This window comes from Phasianus colchicus, chromosome 5 (assembly GCF_987193195.1).
Source record: "Phasianus colchicus chromosome 5, bPhaCol1.hap1.1, whole genome shotgun sequence".
Classification (NCBI taxonomy): domain Eukaryota; kingdom Metazoa; phylum Chordata; class Aves; order Galliformes; family Phasianidae; genus Phasianus; species Phasianus colchicus.
The window spans coordinates 26,121,737-26,141,665 of record NC_143440.1 but is presented as its reverse complement, the minus strand read 5'-3'; the positions used below and the strand labels follow the sequence as shown (position 1 = coordinate 26,141,665).

General features: G+C 43.3%; 1 protein-coding gene across 4 annotated transcripts in view; it reads right to left on the bottom strand.

Moving 5' to 3' along the window:
* MAPKBP1 (mitogen-activated protein kinase binding protein 1) overlaps nucleotides 1-19,929 on the bottom strand; it is a 90,203-nt gene that overhangs the window by 32,624 nt on the left and 37,650 nt on the right. For all 4 annotated transcript variants that reach the window (XM_031593536.2, XM_031593537.2, XM_031593540.2 and 1 more), the window contains exons 4-9: nucleotides 7,957-8,019; nucleotides 7,307-7,364; nucleotides 4,145-4,315; nucleotides 2,622-2,759; nucleotides 1,584-1,766; nucleotides 381-541 (exon numbers count right to left, since the gene is read on the bottom strand). In XM_031593536.2, the coding sequence (XP_031449396.1) occupies nucleotides 381-541; nucleotides 1,584-1,766; nucleotides 2,622-2,759; nucleotides 4,145-4,315; nucleotides 7,307-7,364; nucleotides 7,957-8,019 (774 nt within the window). The remainder of the gene's footprint in view (nucleotides 1-380; nucleotides 542-1,583; nucleotides 1,767-2,621; nucleotides 2,760-4,144; nucleotides 4,316-7,306; nucleotides 7,365-7,956; nucleotides 8,020-19,929) is intronic.

The following is a 19,929-nucleotide window of genomic DNA, read 5'->3' as shown; positions in this document are numbered from 1 at the left end:
GCTGCTACAGAGGAGAGTCTTCAACCTCTAATAAGCAAAGTGGTAAGCAAAGGATATGCCATGGCACAGAACAACTGAAGCAAGGTATAGCATCCCATATCCTCTCTGCCTTTCTGCTCACAGCAACCAACGCCAAAAGGCTGCCAGATAAATCCGAGCAATCCCAGGGAGATGAGGAGTAAGACATGCTGTGTGAACCAGCAAACTGCTTTGGGCTGCAGCCCAGCCATGCCAGGCAAGGCTGTTACAGTACTGGGGGGATCTGCCACATACTGCCTATTTTAGTCCATAAAAGGAGCACTCAGCAGATGGCAAAATCCTGGGCAACAGTTTTAACCCATACAAGCCTTTCCTACCTCCCTCCACCCTCTCCACAGTACCTGGCTTCAGTCACACTCGCGATGTCTGTTCCTAAAAAATGCGGCTTCGGCAGTGTGGTGACAAAGTGAAGGTTCAGAGGGTTAAAAATCCGTACGGTGCCATCAGCGCAGCCACAGAAGATGTAATCATGATTCACAGAGATGCAGTTTGCCACAGTAGTCTGTGGAGGACACAGCACACAAGGCTCATGAGCAATGCGCTCTTACTTCTAAGGTCACCAAACACACAACAGAATGAACATCAACTTGACAGACAAAGGAATTATGGTTAGAGAAGTGAAATGAACTTGAACCCTGGGAGTAAGGAAAATACTAAAAATCCAAGTTTCTTTTCTGAAGAGCTTCCACTTCAGCCTTGCTCTGAACACTGCTTTTTATCCTCTGTGACACTCACCACTGCTGGCAGGCAAGCAGTACCTCACCCTGTACTACTGCACCGATACATTACCTGTCCAAGAGGTCAAGAAAGAAAAATAAAATCATTCTCCCCCCTTTCAATGGGATCTGTACAAATGGCAGAAAATGGTAAAAATGGACCGTGGTGATAAGGGGATGAGTTCAATGCAAAATTGTTCGCCAACTTACTGTGAAGCTGTCTGTATTCTGAGCAAGAGTGAAGGGCAGAGTTTAGAGAAGAAAAAGGAAAGAAGAGAAGAGGCATTTCACTTGAGAGGAAGTATATGGAAAGATTTTTGTCTTGGTTTTAATACACTGGATCCTTTTGAGGTGAACATCTTACAATCAACATGAATGAAAATACACCCTCTAAAATTTTTAACTGTGGGCTTCCTGGTTTAGAATAGCCAAATCCACTACCTATTACCTAGGAAACCAAGAATTGAGATGCACAAGCCAGGTTAGACACTGCAGAGAAAGCAGAAATTAGAATCCTACTAAGACTACTTCTTACAAAGGAAAACCCAGGAGGGACAACACAAGGGTTGCCAAAGGACATTGCTTTTCTAGAAGGCAGTAGCTGTAAGACAGACTTGAGAATGAAAGACCTTAATGATTAATAAAATCTCTTTGCCAAGAAGCAATGCCATTTTTGTCTAACTTACCAACCAGCGTAAGTCACAAAGTGGCAGAGGCCCAGTGACTTACTGCTGGTGGCCAGCTTGTGCTCTCCAAGTGCTCTTACTGTCATTCCTGCTCTGCTTCAGCCAACATGAATATTATGCAACAGGCAAACACAAAACTCACTCTTAGCTCCACCCATTTGTCTAACAGCCTTTTTTCATTGAATTCACACAGCAGGCCTGAAGATGTGATACAGAAGGTGCTGTCGGCTTTTTTGCCTCTTCCACATGCCACGTCTGCAAAGAAGTTGTTCCTCAGTTCTCCAAGCAATCCTGAGCGACCTAGTAAGGGGACTGTGGCATTGACCTATCAGTAAAAATACAATTTGTTAGAAACAGTGAGGCACTCTAGGAAGACTTTCTTTTCTTTAAAAAAAAAAAAAAAAAAAGAAAATCAAGCCTTAAGTACTGAAAGGCCTGAAAGAAAGAACTGCAAACAGCCTACAAGGATATGCAGTGACATGCTTTACCTGCTGTGGACTCACTGGTTGCATACTATGAGGATCACCAGTATTAACAATTCAGTGGGACAGAATATGATTAAGACCACCAAAAACGGGCTTCCAAACATATGACCCCAGAGACAGCAGATCAACAACAGGAAGAACCACCTTTTCATGGTCAACCTGCATTTTATACCAAATGTCAACAGGTAGTCCAAGCATGAAAAAGGAACGTCTGTTCATGAGCACTCAGAAGAATGAGCATACGTTAATTCCTGTTCCTTCAGTTAAACACTTTAGTTCACAGTTCACAAAACACATTCACAAGATGCTTGGGACCAACATCAAACAGCTTTCCATACTTCTGTGCTGCAAGGATATCAACAGCTGCAGCTCTTTTCTAGCCTTTTTTTCTCCTTTCATACATTTGACTATATAGAACAAGCAAAATGCTGTACAGCTCCAACAGCCACGCCCCTACCTCAGCACAGGGTAAAACAAACTGCCTTTGCAGCATGCATTTGCTACCAGTCTACAGAAAGATAAAAACAGGACAGTCGGGAATGTGGAGCTGTTCTTGGAGGTCTTTTTCAACTTTTTCCATGATTCTAGCAATATCAAAGAATTTCCAGTTACCACAGCTCACTGAGACAAAATCCACCCTGCCATAAGATGAAAGTACTTGTTCACAGCTTGGCCCTTAATGGCCATTTTCTTACCTTGGAGGTCTTGCTGTCATCCAAGTACCAGAACTTGATGTGCCGATTTCCAGCAGTGACAAAGTAACTGCAGTCCTCTGAGAATGACACAGCTGTCACTTTACTTGAGACTTTGTTGGCTGCCACTACAATGTTTTTCTGGAAACACAATCATTTAGATAGCTTAATATTTTTTTGCTCAGAAGCAAAGGAAACTCATTCCCATTACAGGTACATATTCACAACAAGTGCTATAGCAGCACTATTCAACACTATTCACTTCTGAATACAACTTCCCCAGAGGAAGCTGAGAGCATTGATTTGGCAGATAGAACAATTCACATTTACATTCAATTCCCTCTTTCACATCGACTGGGACTGAGAACAAGTCAGCAGTCCTGCACTACTGCCTGCAGGAACTTGCTGTTTGAGTCTTGATATGCTAATTGCACAATCACAGGGAGCTCAGAGCAAATCCATTTCCCTTTATAAACAGGAAGACAGGCCATAAACCAGCACAAGGAGTTCTCCCAGCCTACAGGCAGAAATGTGGGCAAACCACTCGAGCTGGGGAACAGGTATTTTCCGCAAGGAAAACAGCACTCGTTTCTTCATGAATTCTCTCTTCTCTTTCAAGACAGGAAGCTTTATGGAAAGATCCAAAATACAAAAAAAAATCATGTCTGTACTGCAAAATCAAAACCTGCTGCACTTCTCCATGCGCCTCAAAAGGTCAAAGAACTTGGGAAAGTAGGAACATACAAAGGGAACAGACACTGTCCAAGTAGAACAGTCAGATGACAGGAGTCCCTTGTCCTCAAAGACTAGCCCTTCGTTTACTTCCTCCTCACCTTTCCCCAACAATAAGAAGAGTGAATTAAAAAGTTTTCTCCTCTGTCTGTGGTGGGTTTTCTGTGCTGCAGCCCACAGCTGACAAAAAATTTTTATGACTGCTGCTTTTAGGAAGAGGTTGTTTTGCATCATGCACAAACATTTTCTAAAGAACAAGACACAGTTTTTCTTTCCACAGATTGTTGCCCCAACATAATGGCAGACATTTGGCCTACATCAGCTTTCACCCACCGTGCTTTCTCTAAGCTCCTGTTCCAAATCATCAACAAATGAATTAAAGTATTAAAAACCCCAAAACAGCAAAAACAAAATGAGCCAAGTGCATTCACTACACCAAGGAGGAATCACCGGCTGAAGAAAGTTTCTTTCCTGAATCTCATGAACTGTTTTTTTTTAACAAGCCTTTAGGAAAGCACAAGGCTTTGTCAAGGCTTCAAAGTTCAGGCTCTTCTGACAGGACAACAAGATGTCACATGTCTCCAAGTATAGAGAATACTCCTTCAATGAAGTGATTTAGACCACCCCTAAGGGATTGGAGCTCTGTCATGTCCAAACTTGTCTGCATCTATGAATGTCAAAAAGACAATAATAATAAAATAGAGGCTGGAAGCAAGATGGAACCGAAATATGTTACTGTCCACTCCTTTTAATTTAACAACATTGTTGTCTACCCAACCTCCTGGAGAGCTCACCTTCCATGACCACACGTTGACTATCATGTCATGTTGGTACCCCACAGACACAATGTACTTGGAGCTGGGAGAGAACGCCACACAGGCCACCCCATACTTGTGCTCCTGGAGCTCCGCCACTTGGGTTCGTTCGGCCACATCCCACACCCGAACAGCTGGCATGTGCCCACTCTGGAGGGGACAACAACAGAGAACAGTAAACGTAACTTCTGAGGTGGGTTCTGACAGATTCAAGAACACATATGAGGGAGGCTTAGAAAAAGATGTCCATATGCCAGAATTGCAGGAGGGTGAGACGTGAGATTAGACTTGAGTTCCTGCAAATCTTTAAAGCCCATATTGAGACTGTCAACCAAATGAAAATATACATTTGAACAGGTGTCTGAAGCATCTTAGAAGTAAGACTACGTCTCCTCCTTTATCTTTTTCTTACTCTCCTCATGAAGCGGACAAAGACTATATATAACACTACTTTTCATGCACATCCCTGATGTTTGCAATGGGAATTCACAGCCAGTCTCTGAAGAGGATTATGTGACACTGCATCTCTGGACTCAGTGAACTGTGTAATGCAATGCGGACATCGGAGATCTCAAACCAGGTCATGCCACACAAAAACACGACATGAATGTTCATATTAATTATCGTACATCATTTTAGGAAGGCAAATGGGAGACTAACACTACCATTTCTGTCTCAAAGGTAACAATCACACATGAATGCAAGCTGGCAGAAAGTACGTTAGGTAGTGATAAAGAAAAAGACATTGAGGTAACAGACCCTCTTTGTTTCTTACACTTGCTCTCAAGAGAAAGAAAAACTCACAGACTTCAGAAATGCCAATTCAAAACAATTCAATTTTTTTCTTTATCTGTTATTAAACCAAAATAAAACAAGAAGGAGCAGATGAGCTGAAGCATTGGCCAAGAATACGTCTGATGAGCAAATCCTACTACCGAACCCATTCGTTATTTCACATTGCAATCTGCCAAACCAGTAGCTTGCAAGATAATATTTCCATGGCAACGAGGCAAAATGATACCTTTTCTGATCATGGCTAAGTCATCTGATTGTGTGGGAGAGGCAACTTTTATGACAAGAAGGAGAAATGAAGCCTTTAATAACTCAGAACTGTGAGTGTTTAATTGTCTTGTCCAAAAGCTTTGCCAAGTGACTGTGTGCAGCCTGGAAAAGTGCTATGGTTGGATTTTGTTGTATTTGTTTCAGTTCTCTCTCCTGCAAGGCAGAGCTCAGGTCTCAAGGTGGCTGTCAAGATGTTACAGTGAGATAAATCAGTTGCTATTCCAAGCAATTACTGCACTTAAACACATATATACATGTGTGTATGTATGTATGTATATATATATATATATATATATATACACACACACACACACACACACACACACACACACACGTATATACTTCTCAGCATCTTAAAATATACTTAGAAACTTTAACAAATTGAATTCATATTCAATCACATAACAAAAGCTCTCCAAAAGCAAGCTCTGTATGGCTCCCATACATGAGGAATTTATGCCCCCATGGGAAAAAAGTTAAAAATACATGAAATATATATATATAAAAAGTATTCAAAAGACATTTGATGCATATGACAGGCCAAGGACCTTCCTGAAAAGCCAGTCATGCAGGAAGTTGAACTGTAACAAGGCAGTATTAACATGAGGCTGCTAAAAGCCAGTTTGACAAAGTTAATTCAGTAAGCATTTCCCAGTGGGACCGCCCATAGGACAAAGTAAGAAGAGGCTGCTGACACCAGCAGGGGACACTACTCCACCAAATAACAACTCCAATGGGAGGCATGTGGGAGGATACCAAAAAGAGAAATGGTCTTACAACAGGGTGAGACATGTTTTGCAGCAAGGGGGGAGGGGGGAGAAAAAACTTTCAAGTATAACTGCAAAATAAATAAATAAATAAATATTAAAACTTGTCATTTTCCCTAGTAAAGTGTCAAGCTGAAAAGCTTAGGTTGTCAGTAAGAAAAATATTCAATTCATTTTTCATTTCTTTTCCTACCACACATGAAAAAATAGAGCAGCAGAGAGGTACAAAAAACAAGGATTTTTTTTTTATTCCTTTATGCATACAAAGAAGAAAATTTCATATAAACATACAATGCTTTTATATGTTTACCTTAAGACTTCAAGAGTATAAGGAGGCACCAAGAACATACTACAGTATAGAAGCTCTGATGGAAAATCTTGGGGGGGGTTGGGGGGAGGGGTTGGGGGAGGTGTCAAGGCAGCCCCTATCCTGAAACACTACAGGTTCCATCCTTAGCCCAGCTGTGGAGCCACCCAGTGACATGATAGCTGCCACTGCAATGACTGCTCTAGGGACCTCTGGAGTGCACAGCCACCTTCTTGACAGCTTGAACACAGAGCTGTGATACATTTCTCCCTGTAGCTGAGACTCAGGAGGGGACCTGTTTCACACATGCTTGCTCCCCATGTCTTAAAGAGCCACAGACACATGGTAAACTACCATTAATCTCAAAAAAGAGCAAACTGAGCCCAACCCTAAGAGAGACAGTCAACATGTCTGTAGATTTCTAACATCCAGCAGTTCCAAATTCATGACACACAGTCCATGTCTTCAGCTTCTAATGCACAACAGACAAGCAGTGCAGTTATCCATATTACCCCCTTTAGGCATGTTTGAAAAGAAGCAGCAATCATCACCTCCAGTCAAACATACAATGCCAAACCACAGGCACTCAGATCTTCTGTCACTATTCCAAAAGCTCCAGTCCATACGTACTTTTTACTTTTTGCACAACACAGTTCAGCTTAGCCTTGTCCTAAACTCTGTTTGATATTAAGGGCCATCAACTACTCTTCACTGTGCTAGAGTATAGCCACACTGTGTGTGTCCTCTCACTTATTTTCAGTCTACCTTCAGCCCACACAAGCCACTGCAGAAGATGCATCCCCTAAGCTAATGAAAAAAAACACACTAAAAAGCTGCCAGCAAGACCATCCAGAGCTGCCCATAATCTGATTGGTCCTTCAAGGGATGCAGCGTTAGGATAAGTTTCTCTGGGCAAAGGCTGTTGTTCACTGGCTTGTTTTTTCTAGCACTCTGCCATGCTTCAAAATGGGTAGACAAGGTGTGCCTCTCCTCTCTCACACTTACCTCTCCTGTAACCAAATATTTTCCATCTGGAGAGAAAGCAAGTGCTGTAATTGTTTTCCTAAAACAGAGAAAATGACACTGAGAAACATTTCCAACAAATGATTTCATTTCAATACATCATGATTGGGGAGTAGGCTGGGACAAACTGGAAAGAGGCTCAAATCGCACGTACTAGCATGACACAATAGTTCTGCTTTACCAGAAGTTTTAACACTTGCCCTGGGAATTCCCTGGTGCCCAAATCTCTAGCAGTATACCTACAATGCTGGACATGCTCCAAATGTTGAGGTTCACCCTCATATTCACACCTTTATTCCAGACACAGGACCAGTCTGAGTCCTGACTCCATTATTGAGGCCATAGTTTCACATGAAGAAAAAAAAAAAACCAAAACAAACAGATATCAAGGAGTTCTTGCAAGTCTAACAGTTCCTCATGGGGCCACATAATGTGTGAGCTGTTGCTTCATCAATAACAGCACCCCACATGAGAAGGAGGTAGCATTAAGCCAGCAGGCAGGCTCTCCCCAAGGCAACTCTCACGGAGGGAATTAGCTGGGAGCAATAGAAGTTCCTATACTTTGGTCAAGCTATAAAAACCTTGAAATCTACCGCCCACAGAGAGCCAAGTTATCTTGAAACTTTACTCACCTGGAACTGTTTAGAATATGGTGTTGCTTATTTTTTCTAGGGTTGAACAGCACAACAACACACCTAGATGGAAGAAACAGAAGAAAAAAAGTTTGCATAAGTATATCTATAAAGAAAAACAAAGAGTTATCCTTACTGGCAGAGCAGCAGTGTATATAGCCTCAGAAAGATGTTCCATCCCCTAACTTTACAGGCTGAGATTTGGCTATTCAGGAAATACAAAAGAAGAATTGCAAATTTTTCCCATACAGAGGTGTACTGTGTGCTAGTATCATAAAAATTACCTTTCTTGCATCTGAAAGCCATAAGTCTCTGATTGCTCATGTCGGACAGAAAGGTTAATGATGAGTCCATGTGATGGCTCTAATAGATTAAGTCCCCTGCCATAAAAACAACTGTCTCTACCAACCACCAAACTAGCATGTCTAGAGCAGATCAAAAATGTTAGGATGAAGAAAATATGTAATTTCTAGAAAATCTCAGAGTTGCGGAGTTAAATTTTTGCACCTTGCCCATGTCACAGGACAGAAAGTTGTTGAACACAACATGAGAGGTGGCTGGAAGTTAAGAAATGAAAAACCACAATGCCAAAACCAATTAACCCAAAAGGCATATCTGAATAAACAAATGCTTAGGAACTGTACAGAAATCTCTCAGAAATATGAGCTGCAGAAGTAAGTAGCAGCAAATTCTGCTAAGCCATATAATTGTCACCATCAGGAGCAAAACAGTCACAGACTGGGAGGAGAGTGACTGAGAAAAGACCCCAATTCCCCATGAATCTGTCAGCAGACTTGGTGCTTCAACCCACCACAAGCAGCCTGCAACATTTCCAGGTCCTACATCTTCTCCACTCCACATAAACACTGACAAAGTATCAAAAATCCTCATATAACAGCATTTGTTTGGTAGAAGAGAGCAGTAACCACTGGTTACATTAAAAAACAACAACAACAAAAAAGAACCCCCCCACCCCAACCAAAAAAAAAAAAAAAAAACACCACCACCACCACCACAGGGCCCTTCCTGCTTGGTCCTGAAATCATAAAAGGAAAGAAAAATTGGCCTCAGGCAGAACAGCAATTGCTCTAATGACTTTGTGTCCTCTCACTTCATCTCTAAAATCGAGGTTTTGTCTCTCACTGTTAACATAGACTGCCAATGCTCAGACTCCTGGCTCCTTCTTTGCAGCCATGCTAGCAGAGCACAGCTGGATATCCAAGCTCCACTGCCAGCAGCCCTCGCTGCCAGGCACTGCACTTATATACCATCACGCTGGGGCTCACCCACAACACGTACCAGGCCACAAGCATCAGTCACAGGAGAAATGCGCAGGATAGAGAAGTAGCACAGTTGGTCCAAAGTAGACAAGGAAGACGACAAAAGCACGGGAACAATATCCCAATGTAGGCAACAAACAAACAGCACAGCTTGACACCATGCTGTCCAGGGCCCTCTCTGTGTTCCCAGCAGCACTTGGTGCTCACTGTGCTGTCGGCCCAGGTTTGGCAGGGTCTCACCTCTGCCATCTCTGCAGAGGCTTGCATCTCCTTCCCTGGGCCAGGCAGCTCCCCCTTTACATGGACTGGCAGGGCTACCTGCCAGAAGCTATGTACATTTTGAAATGGCAAAGAGAATAGAAAGGCTTTGAATTCAAAGTCCCTGGTGGAAGCAGTCACGCTCCATTAACTTCACTAGTTCAAAGCAGACCCAGTCAGATGTTACCAAAGCTTTAACCACCAAGTCACCAGCCATTCACAAGAAATGTCCCAGAGTGAACTGCTCTATACTTCCTCCCATCATTCTCCACTCATGCCCCATGCAGAAGGCCAAGGCAATAAATGCATCAAGCTTTCTTAATAGTGAAGGCTAACAGCCATGACTGGAAATATGATCTTGTGCAAGAATTTGGAAGAGGAAATAAGGAATCTGTTCAGACTGAGATTGATCCTTCCACACTTTTTATCCTGGGGAACCAATCTGGAGTTTCAAGTCAAAGCTATGCTATTAATTTCTGAAGGATTACTGTAAAGAAGCAGGTGGTTTGTGATTCATTAACAAGCTCAGTGAGGTTAAGCCTTGTAAATCATGAGATATGGAATAGGAAGTTAGCAGATGTAAGTATCTGTCTAATCTCAAATCTCCAACTAATCAGAAAAGCAAAGTAAAACTCCACTACGTGAAGTTTGATAGATTTAATGGACTAAAATACTGTTGAATTATTGACAATGATGAATCTTGCTAAAAATAAGCTTCAAAGAAAACATTATAAAGAATAAAGGAAAGACTCAACATCCTGGAAAAGAGTTTCCTATATATTCTGAAGAAGAAAATTACTTCAGAGAACTGAAGCCAGACTAAAAACACAGGAAAGATGTGAAAAACAAACCATGGTCTTCAAATCAGGCAAGTAAATAAATGACTTCCTAGTATAGTGAGCCACTAAGGTCCAGTTCTTTGCTGTTAGTAACTTCCAGAACAGAGCCTTTGGCCACTCAGTTATGAATTTTAGCTCAGCTGAGCTCCAGAGTTGGTAGTCGCCCTGTGAGCCTGCCTTCCTTTCTTCTTCTTGGCTCCCAGTGATGTCCAGATCTCCAGTGGGAAGGTAAGGGCCACCCACCTCAACACCAGGGAGAATTGACAAATTACTACAAGAGTCTCACAGATTAGAGTCCCACAGCAGCAGTCACAGACATGGATATTTTAACTCTGTCTTAAGAAACACTTGTGCTCACGGAGTTGGACTCGTAATGAATAAACTCTAGCAAGAGGAGGAAAAAAGAATTTTAGAAATAAGAGTATCTCTGTACTAGTCTGCAAGTACTGACTAGTGCCACAAAAAGGTATCTTTAACCCACAGACTTACTGAAAAAAAGATTACACGTGGTTATGTTGCGCTGTAAACTAACTTGCTAATCAGTTATGGATTCATATGCCAATTAATTTGGCATTTGGGTAGGCTAAAGTGGCCTTTTCAACTTGCTTTCTTGCATGAGCTGCTATCCAACAAAAACTGCCCCACTGCTATGCTTTCCACCATCACTCTCCTGTCTGCCACACATGAGAGCAACGAAGGCTCCAGCTAATGCTAGATATTTTATGTACCAGGATGGGAGGCCACAAGCCACAGATCTCACAGCAAGACACAAGTACTGTCTAGGGAGTAAGGAGCACCTACCTTTGACAAATTGCCCCCTCCCAAAATGCCTGGAAAGGTGTGTAGTTCTCTCCACTCCCGAGGGCACATCATCTCAAAGAGCAGATGTTAACCACTTTCACCACTTTAACCTCCCGCGAGTGCTCAGGGCAGCCTCAGTGCCTGTTCAGACACTTGGCAATTCGCAGCCCCAGAGCAGTTCCTCCACCTCACATAGCTGGCAAGTCATTCTTCAGCAGAACCTGCAGCAGTTCCCAAACAATGGAGCTGAGAGTTCATGAGTACTCTGGGTGTGCTTTGTTTCAGCAAAGTAACTTGGTGTAGCAAAATAAAAGGAATGAAGACAAGGAATGGTCAAGACCATTGACCCACCTATTCTATGCTTCATCCAATTTCATTATGGCTTCCAAGCCCTCAGGAGACTCAAAGTACCTACTCCTTTCTATTCAGGTCAGCTTTAATCTTAGTTAAAATAATAAAAATTACTATAATGAAAAATTAACTGCATACAAGAGCATACAGTCATCTATCCATCCTACCCCTCTTTTTCTGCAGTTTTATAAGACTTCATTCAGTATCTCAGAGACAAGAGAGGTGCAAAGGACACGAGGGAAGAGAGTACTGATCTTTTTGTTCCTAGCTTCCAACTGTGGATGCAGACTGAGTAAAGTGCTTCAAACATTCACTTCCATAATGGTCACACCACCACTTCCCAAATTGAACCTGTCAAAACAAGTTCAAGTTCAATGCATCCTTGTCTGAAAAGAACTTTTTAAATGCTAGTGCCAACATGAAAACTGACACCAGCTCTAAAAGCACTTGATCTGGGACCTAAACACCCACCATGATGCACACTAGCTGTTCAGGTCATTGCTGCTAGCAACCTTGTTTCAGCACAAACTCCACTACCTTCTCCACAGCTGCACACATAGCTTGAGGACAACCTCACCTTTTTATGCACTAGTACAGTCTGATTTCCAAGACATTTATAGCAGCTGTTCATTGCCGTATGGATTACTGTTGTACAAACCATCTATCCAGCCAGCTAAGATCAAGTGTCCTGCTTGTTTGTACACTGGCTCCTGAAGAGGCCGTTGACAATTGCGTACATATTTAAAGGTTTATTCCTAGACCTATGACGTTACTCACAACCTTCAAGAAACACCTTCCTGATGCAAGCAGCTTTTAAAGACAAAATGGCTGCGGAATCTCTCCCAGGTCTCCTGTTCCTCGTGGAGCAAGCACTGAGGTAACCTCAGCAATTACAAAGGCCAGAATTGGCTATCACAGCTATGTTATAGGTTTTTGCAGCATCAGGAAGGCCACTTGGATCAGCCAATAAGAAAGCAGGGAAAGGTTCCTGGAAGAGGTTTATAAACCTCCTTGAAGGCACAAACCCTATCTTACGCATGCACAACCATGCACCACATATGCAGATAAAAACCTGGTGTTGCTTCAAAGGAGGAAAGGAGGAGGGAAATGTCTGAACAGTTCCCACTGGCTCCAGTGAAAAAATACACACATATATATATACATATATATAAATAAAAGAAGCAATTTCCATAAGCTAAATATAGAAGCAGGGATGAAGAGGAATTGGACGTCAGTATCACATTTACATGAAGTATCTGACTCACTAAGCAGCAGTGGATCACTCCATGCCCTTTCCTCCCCATTACTTCTGTCTCTCCTCCTCACAGTTCCACTCCTATTCTTCCCCAAATCCTAGTTTGTCAACATTTTACTCTTTTCTCATTGTCCCCTCATTTCCCTGCACATCCTGCTAGTCACAGCTGCCTTCCCCATCCTTCTTCAGCAAGCTAGTGTCAAAAAGATCTCTGCAGAAGTCAGTTTTCTTCCTTCCTTTGTCTGTAGGGTACCCACCTCTCTAAGGGGATCAGGAAAATCAGAAGTATATGATAGAATGATAGTACTGAGATAGTGATATGATAATATTCCTTTCCCAGGTTATTCATCAACCCACTGTTGCCATATCTTGCAGGACACAGAACTGAGCTGAAGTTCAAGGGTCAAATCCTTCTCTTCCAAAAGTATGTAGCCTATGATGTAAAGAGAATGCTGTGTGGAGGAAAAACTCCATGAAGCTGACCAAACAAATTCTGGCCTTCCCCACAAGCAGCCTCTTTCCGCGATGCTGCAAGAATAAAAGAAAAGAGCAAACAATCCCATTCCTTCAAAATTGGTCCATTTCTCAATTTCTGGCTCAGCCTCTGTTCTCTTCCCTAAAGTTATTCAAATGAGACTGCAACAGCTTCCTACGCACAAAATGCATGAAAAAGAAAACAGGCATTGATAAGAACAAAATCTTTTTTCTTTTTCTTTCTTTTTTTTTTTTTTTTTAAATACACTGCACTGGTTGCCAAGGGAAGCTTGATCACAGTGAAGCAGTATCTATAAAAGCTGGTGTTAATTTTCTATGTGGCAACTCTTTCTGCCAAAAAGCTGCTTTAATTCACAGCCAGTACTGAGTGCGGGTTAACGGTGATGAGAGAGGATGTGCATACTGGCTATGCAACTGAATAGGTATTTTCATTCAGGCTATATTAATTAAATGTGTTCTGAGAAGAAAGGCGTATCTGTTGAAAGGTTAAGATCTGGGTATCGCTGCCTAAGAAAAAAAACCCTCAGAACTCCCTGCACCAAACCACAACCAAGAAGACTGAAAGGGTGGGAATCAGATGCAGAGAAATTCATACTTCAGGAACAAATACACGTTAATGGAAAGACAAACAAGAAATCTACTGTAAAAAAGAAAATGATCAATATATTTAACTGTCTCTACACTAACAGAGTAGGAATTCCTGGTTGCCAACCAGGAACGCACTTGTTCTGCTTAAAAGGTTGGGTGACACCCCAAACCTACAGGACTGAGAGCAAAAATACAGGCTCTGCTCCAAAAAACACACAAATGGCAGTACCAGATCAAACTTAAGTCCAGTATCTTGCCTCTAATAGTGGAGGAATGCATAGGCCTAGGGAAGAACATAGCAGATTGTAAAGACACTTTCGAGACTACTCTTTCAGCCTCCAGAAAATTAACTTTCAGAGATAGCTTAAGGCAGTGGGAGAAAGATTTCTGTTTTTAATCTGTCTACCAGCATCAGCAGAGCCTCATCCAAACTGAGCTTTAGCCAGCTAGCTCTCACCTGCACAGTAGTCTCTTATGTATTTAATATGAAAAAATTTAGAGTTTCACACCTTTAGACTTCTCCTTTTCAGAATCCCTGAGAGAAACTGTAGAAGTTACTTGGGGGGCTTCAAAACAGTAACGGATCCAAAAAAGCAGTGGGTTCACCATGTCTTCCCCTGCCACAGAGCCACCACAGAGCATTTCCCTCCACAGTTCTTCCATGCCTAAAAGCAGAAGGAAATCTGAGGGAAATCTGGTTGCACCAACCCACACGAAGAGGAAAAGCCACACAGTAAATTTGGTCTGCAAGGCAAAGCAGAACTGTCAAGAAGGATTTGTAAGGATAACCCTTAAAGGGACAAGGGCAGCCTCTGCTTCTCCACCACTCAGCCTGTGCTGAACTCACATCGTTCGTTTCTGATAGGCCAGACAAGCCTGGTATGAGGGAACACAAGATGAAGGAGCCTAATAGCCTCTCTTTGTCCAGCATCATTTGCTTTGCATAACCACAGGATAGCGCTCTGATTACTGTCCTCAGCTGAGGCAGGGTAATGCTAGAGACAGCTCACTTCCCAGTCATCCTTCAGTGCACAAAGATAAAAGAACAAAGAATGCAAGAGAACAACTTCTGCAACATCAAATACTGCAGCCTCAAAATGCTCGCCCACAAAAATCAGGGCCTGTATGATCTGATGGCTTGCACAGAAATAGGCAACTACTTCATTCACCACCTGGCAAGGATGCTGTCACCTCACCTCAACAGGGGTCTGGTCAGCCCACGTGCACAGGCTGTGCGGCAGGGAAGGGGACAGAGCTTAGTGCTCCTGCCTCTCACTGTGCCAGTGCTAATTCGTTCTGTACTTGGCTAGCAGATAAGGCTATCTCAAGGTTTGGTTTTAAAGTACAGAGCAGAAGAAAGAAGAGTTTTAAGACTCGCACCCTTTAATTGTTCAAGCCTAAGTGCAGGATGATGGTTCAGGAAAACAAAGTCATATCTGTCATCCCACAAGATGGGAGCAGAACAAAAAATACGCCAGGCCTGCAACAAAGCAACATACACCAGCAGCTGTGCTGGGGACAGAGAGGATGTCCACAGAGCAGGAAGCACCCTCCATTGGGGGCAGAGCTTGGCCAGGTCACTGTTGTGAAAGATGTGGACAAGAAATGCATGTGTAGAAAACAGGAGAAACAGGCTCAAAAGGAAAACCACAAAGTATAAAGCAGCTTACTAACTAGGAATCATTGCAGCTGCAAGAAAGTTGAAAATGACTCCAATTGTTATGGCTCATGGCTACCTAGTCATCAATGATTCAACACGAACTTACCTTCAGAACATGCCGATTCCTTTCAATGTTCCACAAACAGGAGAGGAAGAAAAACCTCATAAATGAGATCCATGCTGCTTAGGAAACTGGATAAAATCCTCTCCCGGAGTGACTGAGGAGAGGTCATCTCTGCCTTGTGGAACAGCCCCTCTCTGGTGTGTGGCAAAGAACACAGCCAAGCATACCAGCAGCACACATACATGTGGATTGTACGTCAGTCTACATGTCTGACAGGGCTTCACAGGACATAACACACAGATGACAAATGCACACACACCAATACACATACCCACACACACATACATACACACACACACAAGACTCATGACTAATACACGCAGAATCTCCATTGCTCTCTCCTAGACCACTCACTTCCCTTCAGGCAGGCAAGCAAGCAATGCCAGCAATATACCTACATTAAGTTTTAAATCAACTGGGCTAGGCGTAGGAGTTGCAGAACTGTGTTTTATTTCAGCACTCTTGACAAACACCCACTGAACACTACAAATCAGCAGCAGCCCCGAGGGCTAGAGCAATGAGTAGCTGACGACAGAAAGGCTGGGGAATAAAAAGGCTCACTAGTCAGTTCATGACACAAAACCATGCTGATCATCAGTTAGACAGGAGAGACTGAGAAGCAGTAGAAAATGAAGCCTTGACCAGAACCTGATCAGTGCTACTAAGATGACTGAAATAAAGAACCAGAACGTGGCTGCATAGCTGAAGAGCTCTGTGACAAGGCAGGGAATGCAACTTTTTACAGGATGGATGCTACAGAATTGCAGCATATTGCATCGTCAATTCTTGAGAAAAGGCTCATCTCCATACACTGAGGGCTTCACCCAAAGCTACAGCTGCCACAGACATCAACAAGCAGAAGAGAGCAACTATCAGTCCTTACAGAACAGCCAAGGCACCTGCCTCAGGGATCTCCTGCTCCCCAGTTGTGCTCCACCCTGCCGCTTGCTTGTAAGAGCCAGTCCCTCTTCTATCAGCATCTGGCTGACAGATTTGTCCTCCACAACACAAATGAAAAATCAGCGGAGCCAAAACCCCTGTGTTTGGGGGAGAAGGATGAAGAGCAAGCAATTGCTAATGATGTAGGCTCTGTAATACAGTATTGCCTCAGCAGTACAGCCTCAGCATCAGGCTGTGAGCTATACACAGAGTCTGAAAGGCCTCAGCTTGTCAGATCTGCTCTGTCCAAACTCTTCTTGACCTGCCCATAGTTTTGTTTTACTTGGTTTAGCTGTGACAGGAATTTCTCTAACTAGCCAGGTGTCCATGGCTAATTTGTTCTACCTCTGTTTTTGGGGTTGGTTTTGTTTGTTTGTTTTTCATGATATAGCCACAGTTTATATAAATAACAGTAAGAAGCAGTTACTTTATGTAGAATAAAATATTTACAACTAATACAGTGATGTAGTGGAAAGAAATGCAGGTGCATCACGATAGCAGAGGCCTTGATAAGTGGACAGATAACACACTGCACAGAAGAGCAGAGGCACAGACTGATAAGAGGTGAGGCACATGCTTGGCAGCAGGAACACCCCCCACCTGTGACCAAATCACAGACAGTTAAAGAAACGGAGACATGGGAATTGCACAAAACTGGAATAACAAAGAAATCAAGGAAGTAACATCTAACATGCATAAAAGACACGATAAAAAATGAATTCAGAAGTAACATGAAGCTGCAGATAAACTAAGAGTGAGAAGTGTAACAGCGTGTTAACAAATACATCAAAAAAACACTCCGAGTGGACACTGGAGTGAGGAAGAAGCCATCAGCAACATCCACATCAAAATCTTTTCAGTGAAGAGCTACAAAGGCTGGAGATTTATGGTCTTACCCTCTAGCTACTGACTTTGAAGATCCAAAGAAGCCACACAAGGTTGAGCATAACACCATGAAAGAAGAATAGAAATGAAGAAACACATTACACTTTTAGTTGTTCTCACCATTACTGACACTTTCCGTATGGAAGTATTCTGATGCACTATTATTCTTTTTTCTATAATAATCTATAACAATTAGTAGTCAACTAATAATTCTTAAATTAGTGTTAAGATTTCAATTACATTAACAATACATTCCTGTTTTATTTGCACACACTTCTTACATATATAAGGGGTCCAACTTCTTTGCTCATAAACATTTAAAGCATAATTAAGTCCAAGGGGAGTGTCTAGGAGAAGAAAGAAATTCCTGATGTAGGGGAAAAGGAAACAATGAAAGACAAGTTATTAAAGAAAGGTGGGGTTTTTTTTTTGCTTGTTTAAAAAAAGAAGAAAAAAACATTCAGAGGAAAAGGCAAGAACGATACGGGTAAGGAAACTCAACATTTACAAGAAAATTACTGCCAAATTTGCCATCAAGTTCTGAGCAAATTCAGCTCTCCAGACCAACTGTACGTCAAGGAAGGATGGAAGCTCTCTTTGAAGGCATCCTCCCTCCTGGGAAGGAGCAGCTCCTGCACAGCCCCAGCTAGGCTGAAATGGGAACCTCTGGCTCCACGTCAGCTCTGCACTGACCTGTCAGCAAGAGTAGCTCCTGCCACACCACAAAGGCTTGAAAGCTGAAGAAGTTTCTTCCTTTGAACTCAAGCCCCAGAGGAAAGCCATACCCCACATGTAAGCAATAGGCCAACATCTGTTTCCAGCAGCAAATGCAGCCAGAAGATTCCCTCATCATGCCAGAGCAGCTCCCAAGCACCAGGGAGAAGGCTGTATGCATCAAACTCATTATCTGAGGCAAATGAACGCGACAGCTTATGGCAGGGGCCTCAGGGCTTCAACTCTCTTACCACTAGCAATCAGCGCAGTCAGTATCAGTGGCATCAATCACAAGAGCAAACAAGCAATAATACAATTTAGCTATGCGCTCTTTCCATCTGATTAACATCAGGAGGAAAAGACAGCAGCAGAGTTGCCCTGCAGACCCTCCCCAACCTTGGGAAGGTTGGTGGCCCTGCACGTGGCGGGGGGGTTGGAGATTCATGATCCTTGAGGTCCTTTCCAACTGGCTATTCTGTGATTCTGTGATGTTGGGGGGGGGCAGGGGTGCCCCACTGCCCTGTGCTGCCTGCACGCCTTCCTGATCAGGCAGCAGGAACTCCAATGCAGCAGGGAAACTGGAGCAGCTTTTCCTCCTGAATGCTTCAGTAAGCATAATTCCTGCAGTATCTACATAGAAGCACCAGAGACAAAGAGCATTCCTGCTGCTTCAAAAGCGTGGCGTTAAGGAATTGCCTGCTTCCAGGGGCCTGTTGGTTTCATCTTATCTCAGCACTGGCTGAGTTCAGAGCTGCCTCCGTTTTCGGCCTGCCAGGGACTGCAAAATGGCACCAAAGCCTCCTGCCAGCCCAGCTTGTCCCAAAGCTCAGCAACGTAGCCAGCTCTACCCAGCATGGCTGCTGAGCAGGAACGGTTCTGATGTGCTTTGCTTGGCAACATTCAGTTCTACCCACACTGTCTTTTTGAGAGCCTTTGGGCAGCTGTAGCTTTAATGGAAGATGAATATTTACCTCCGCATTGTCTACAATGAGATATGGCAGAGCATTTTACTTGCACTCATTTTTTTTATTTTTTTTTTCCTACAGAATAGCTAACAAGCATCAGTTGACACGAGACCTGAAAGGACAGCCTTCCTGGAAGGAGAAGCAACCACAGTAACACTGGTCTACTCTCTCATCCCTCTCTCATCACACAGAAATGCAGTGAGATTGGAGTCCAAGAAGCACTGGGTCAGCCCTGTCAGGGCACAACACGTGACACTGAGGACAGGCAGAGGCTGATGCCACTCTCTGGCTGCCAGCTAGAGGCACTAGGTATGCACCCAGAGCAGGATGGTGCCCACAGGCAAAGCTGCCAGTGCTGGCATGTCAAGTCCTACGTCCAAGCTTCAGCAACACTCACTGCACACTTGGGCATGCTTACAATAAACAGAATGCACTGCGTCTTGGCACTTCTTAGCCTAACAGAATGCTGCTTCAACTTTAGCTTGCTGCCTCGCTGACACTGAGGGAAACCCGAGACCATCCCCAAGCGCCAGGTCTTCCAGGAAGAAGAAATCCAACGTCTCCCCTCATTCTCACCTGGCACTGTATGTGCTCCTTTCAAGTTAAACTCTGGGGATTTGTGCAAAGGTTGCCAGGAGACACAGTGCTTGTTTTGAGATTCTTACAGAGGGTGGAGCCCAGCTGAGGCAGTTGGTATCTCATTTTCATCCCAGACTTTGCTTTCAATCCCCACTCCCCCCACCCCCCCACTCTTACGCAAGCTCAGGACTTGGCTCCTGAGCAAGTCCCAGTGCAGCACCAAGGTGCTGGTTGCTGGAG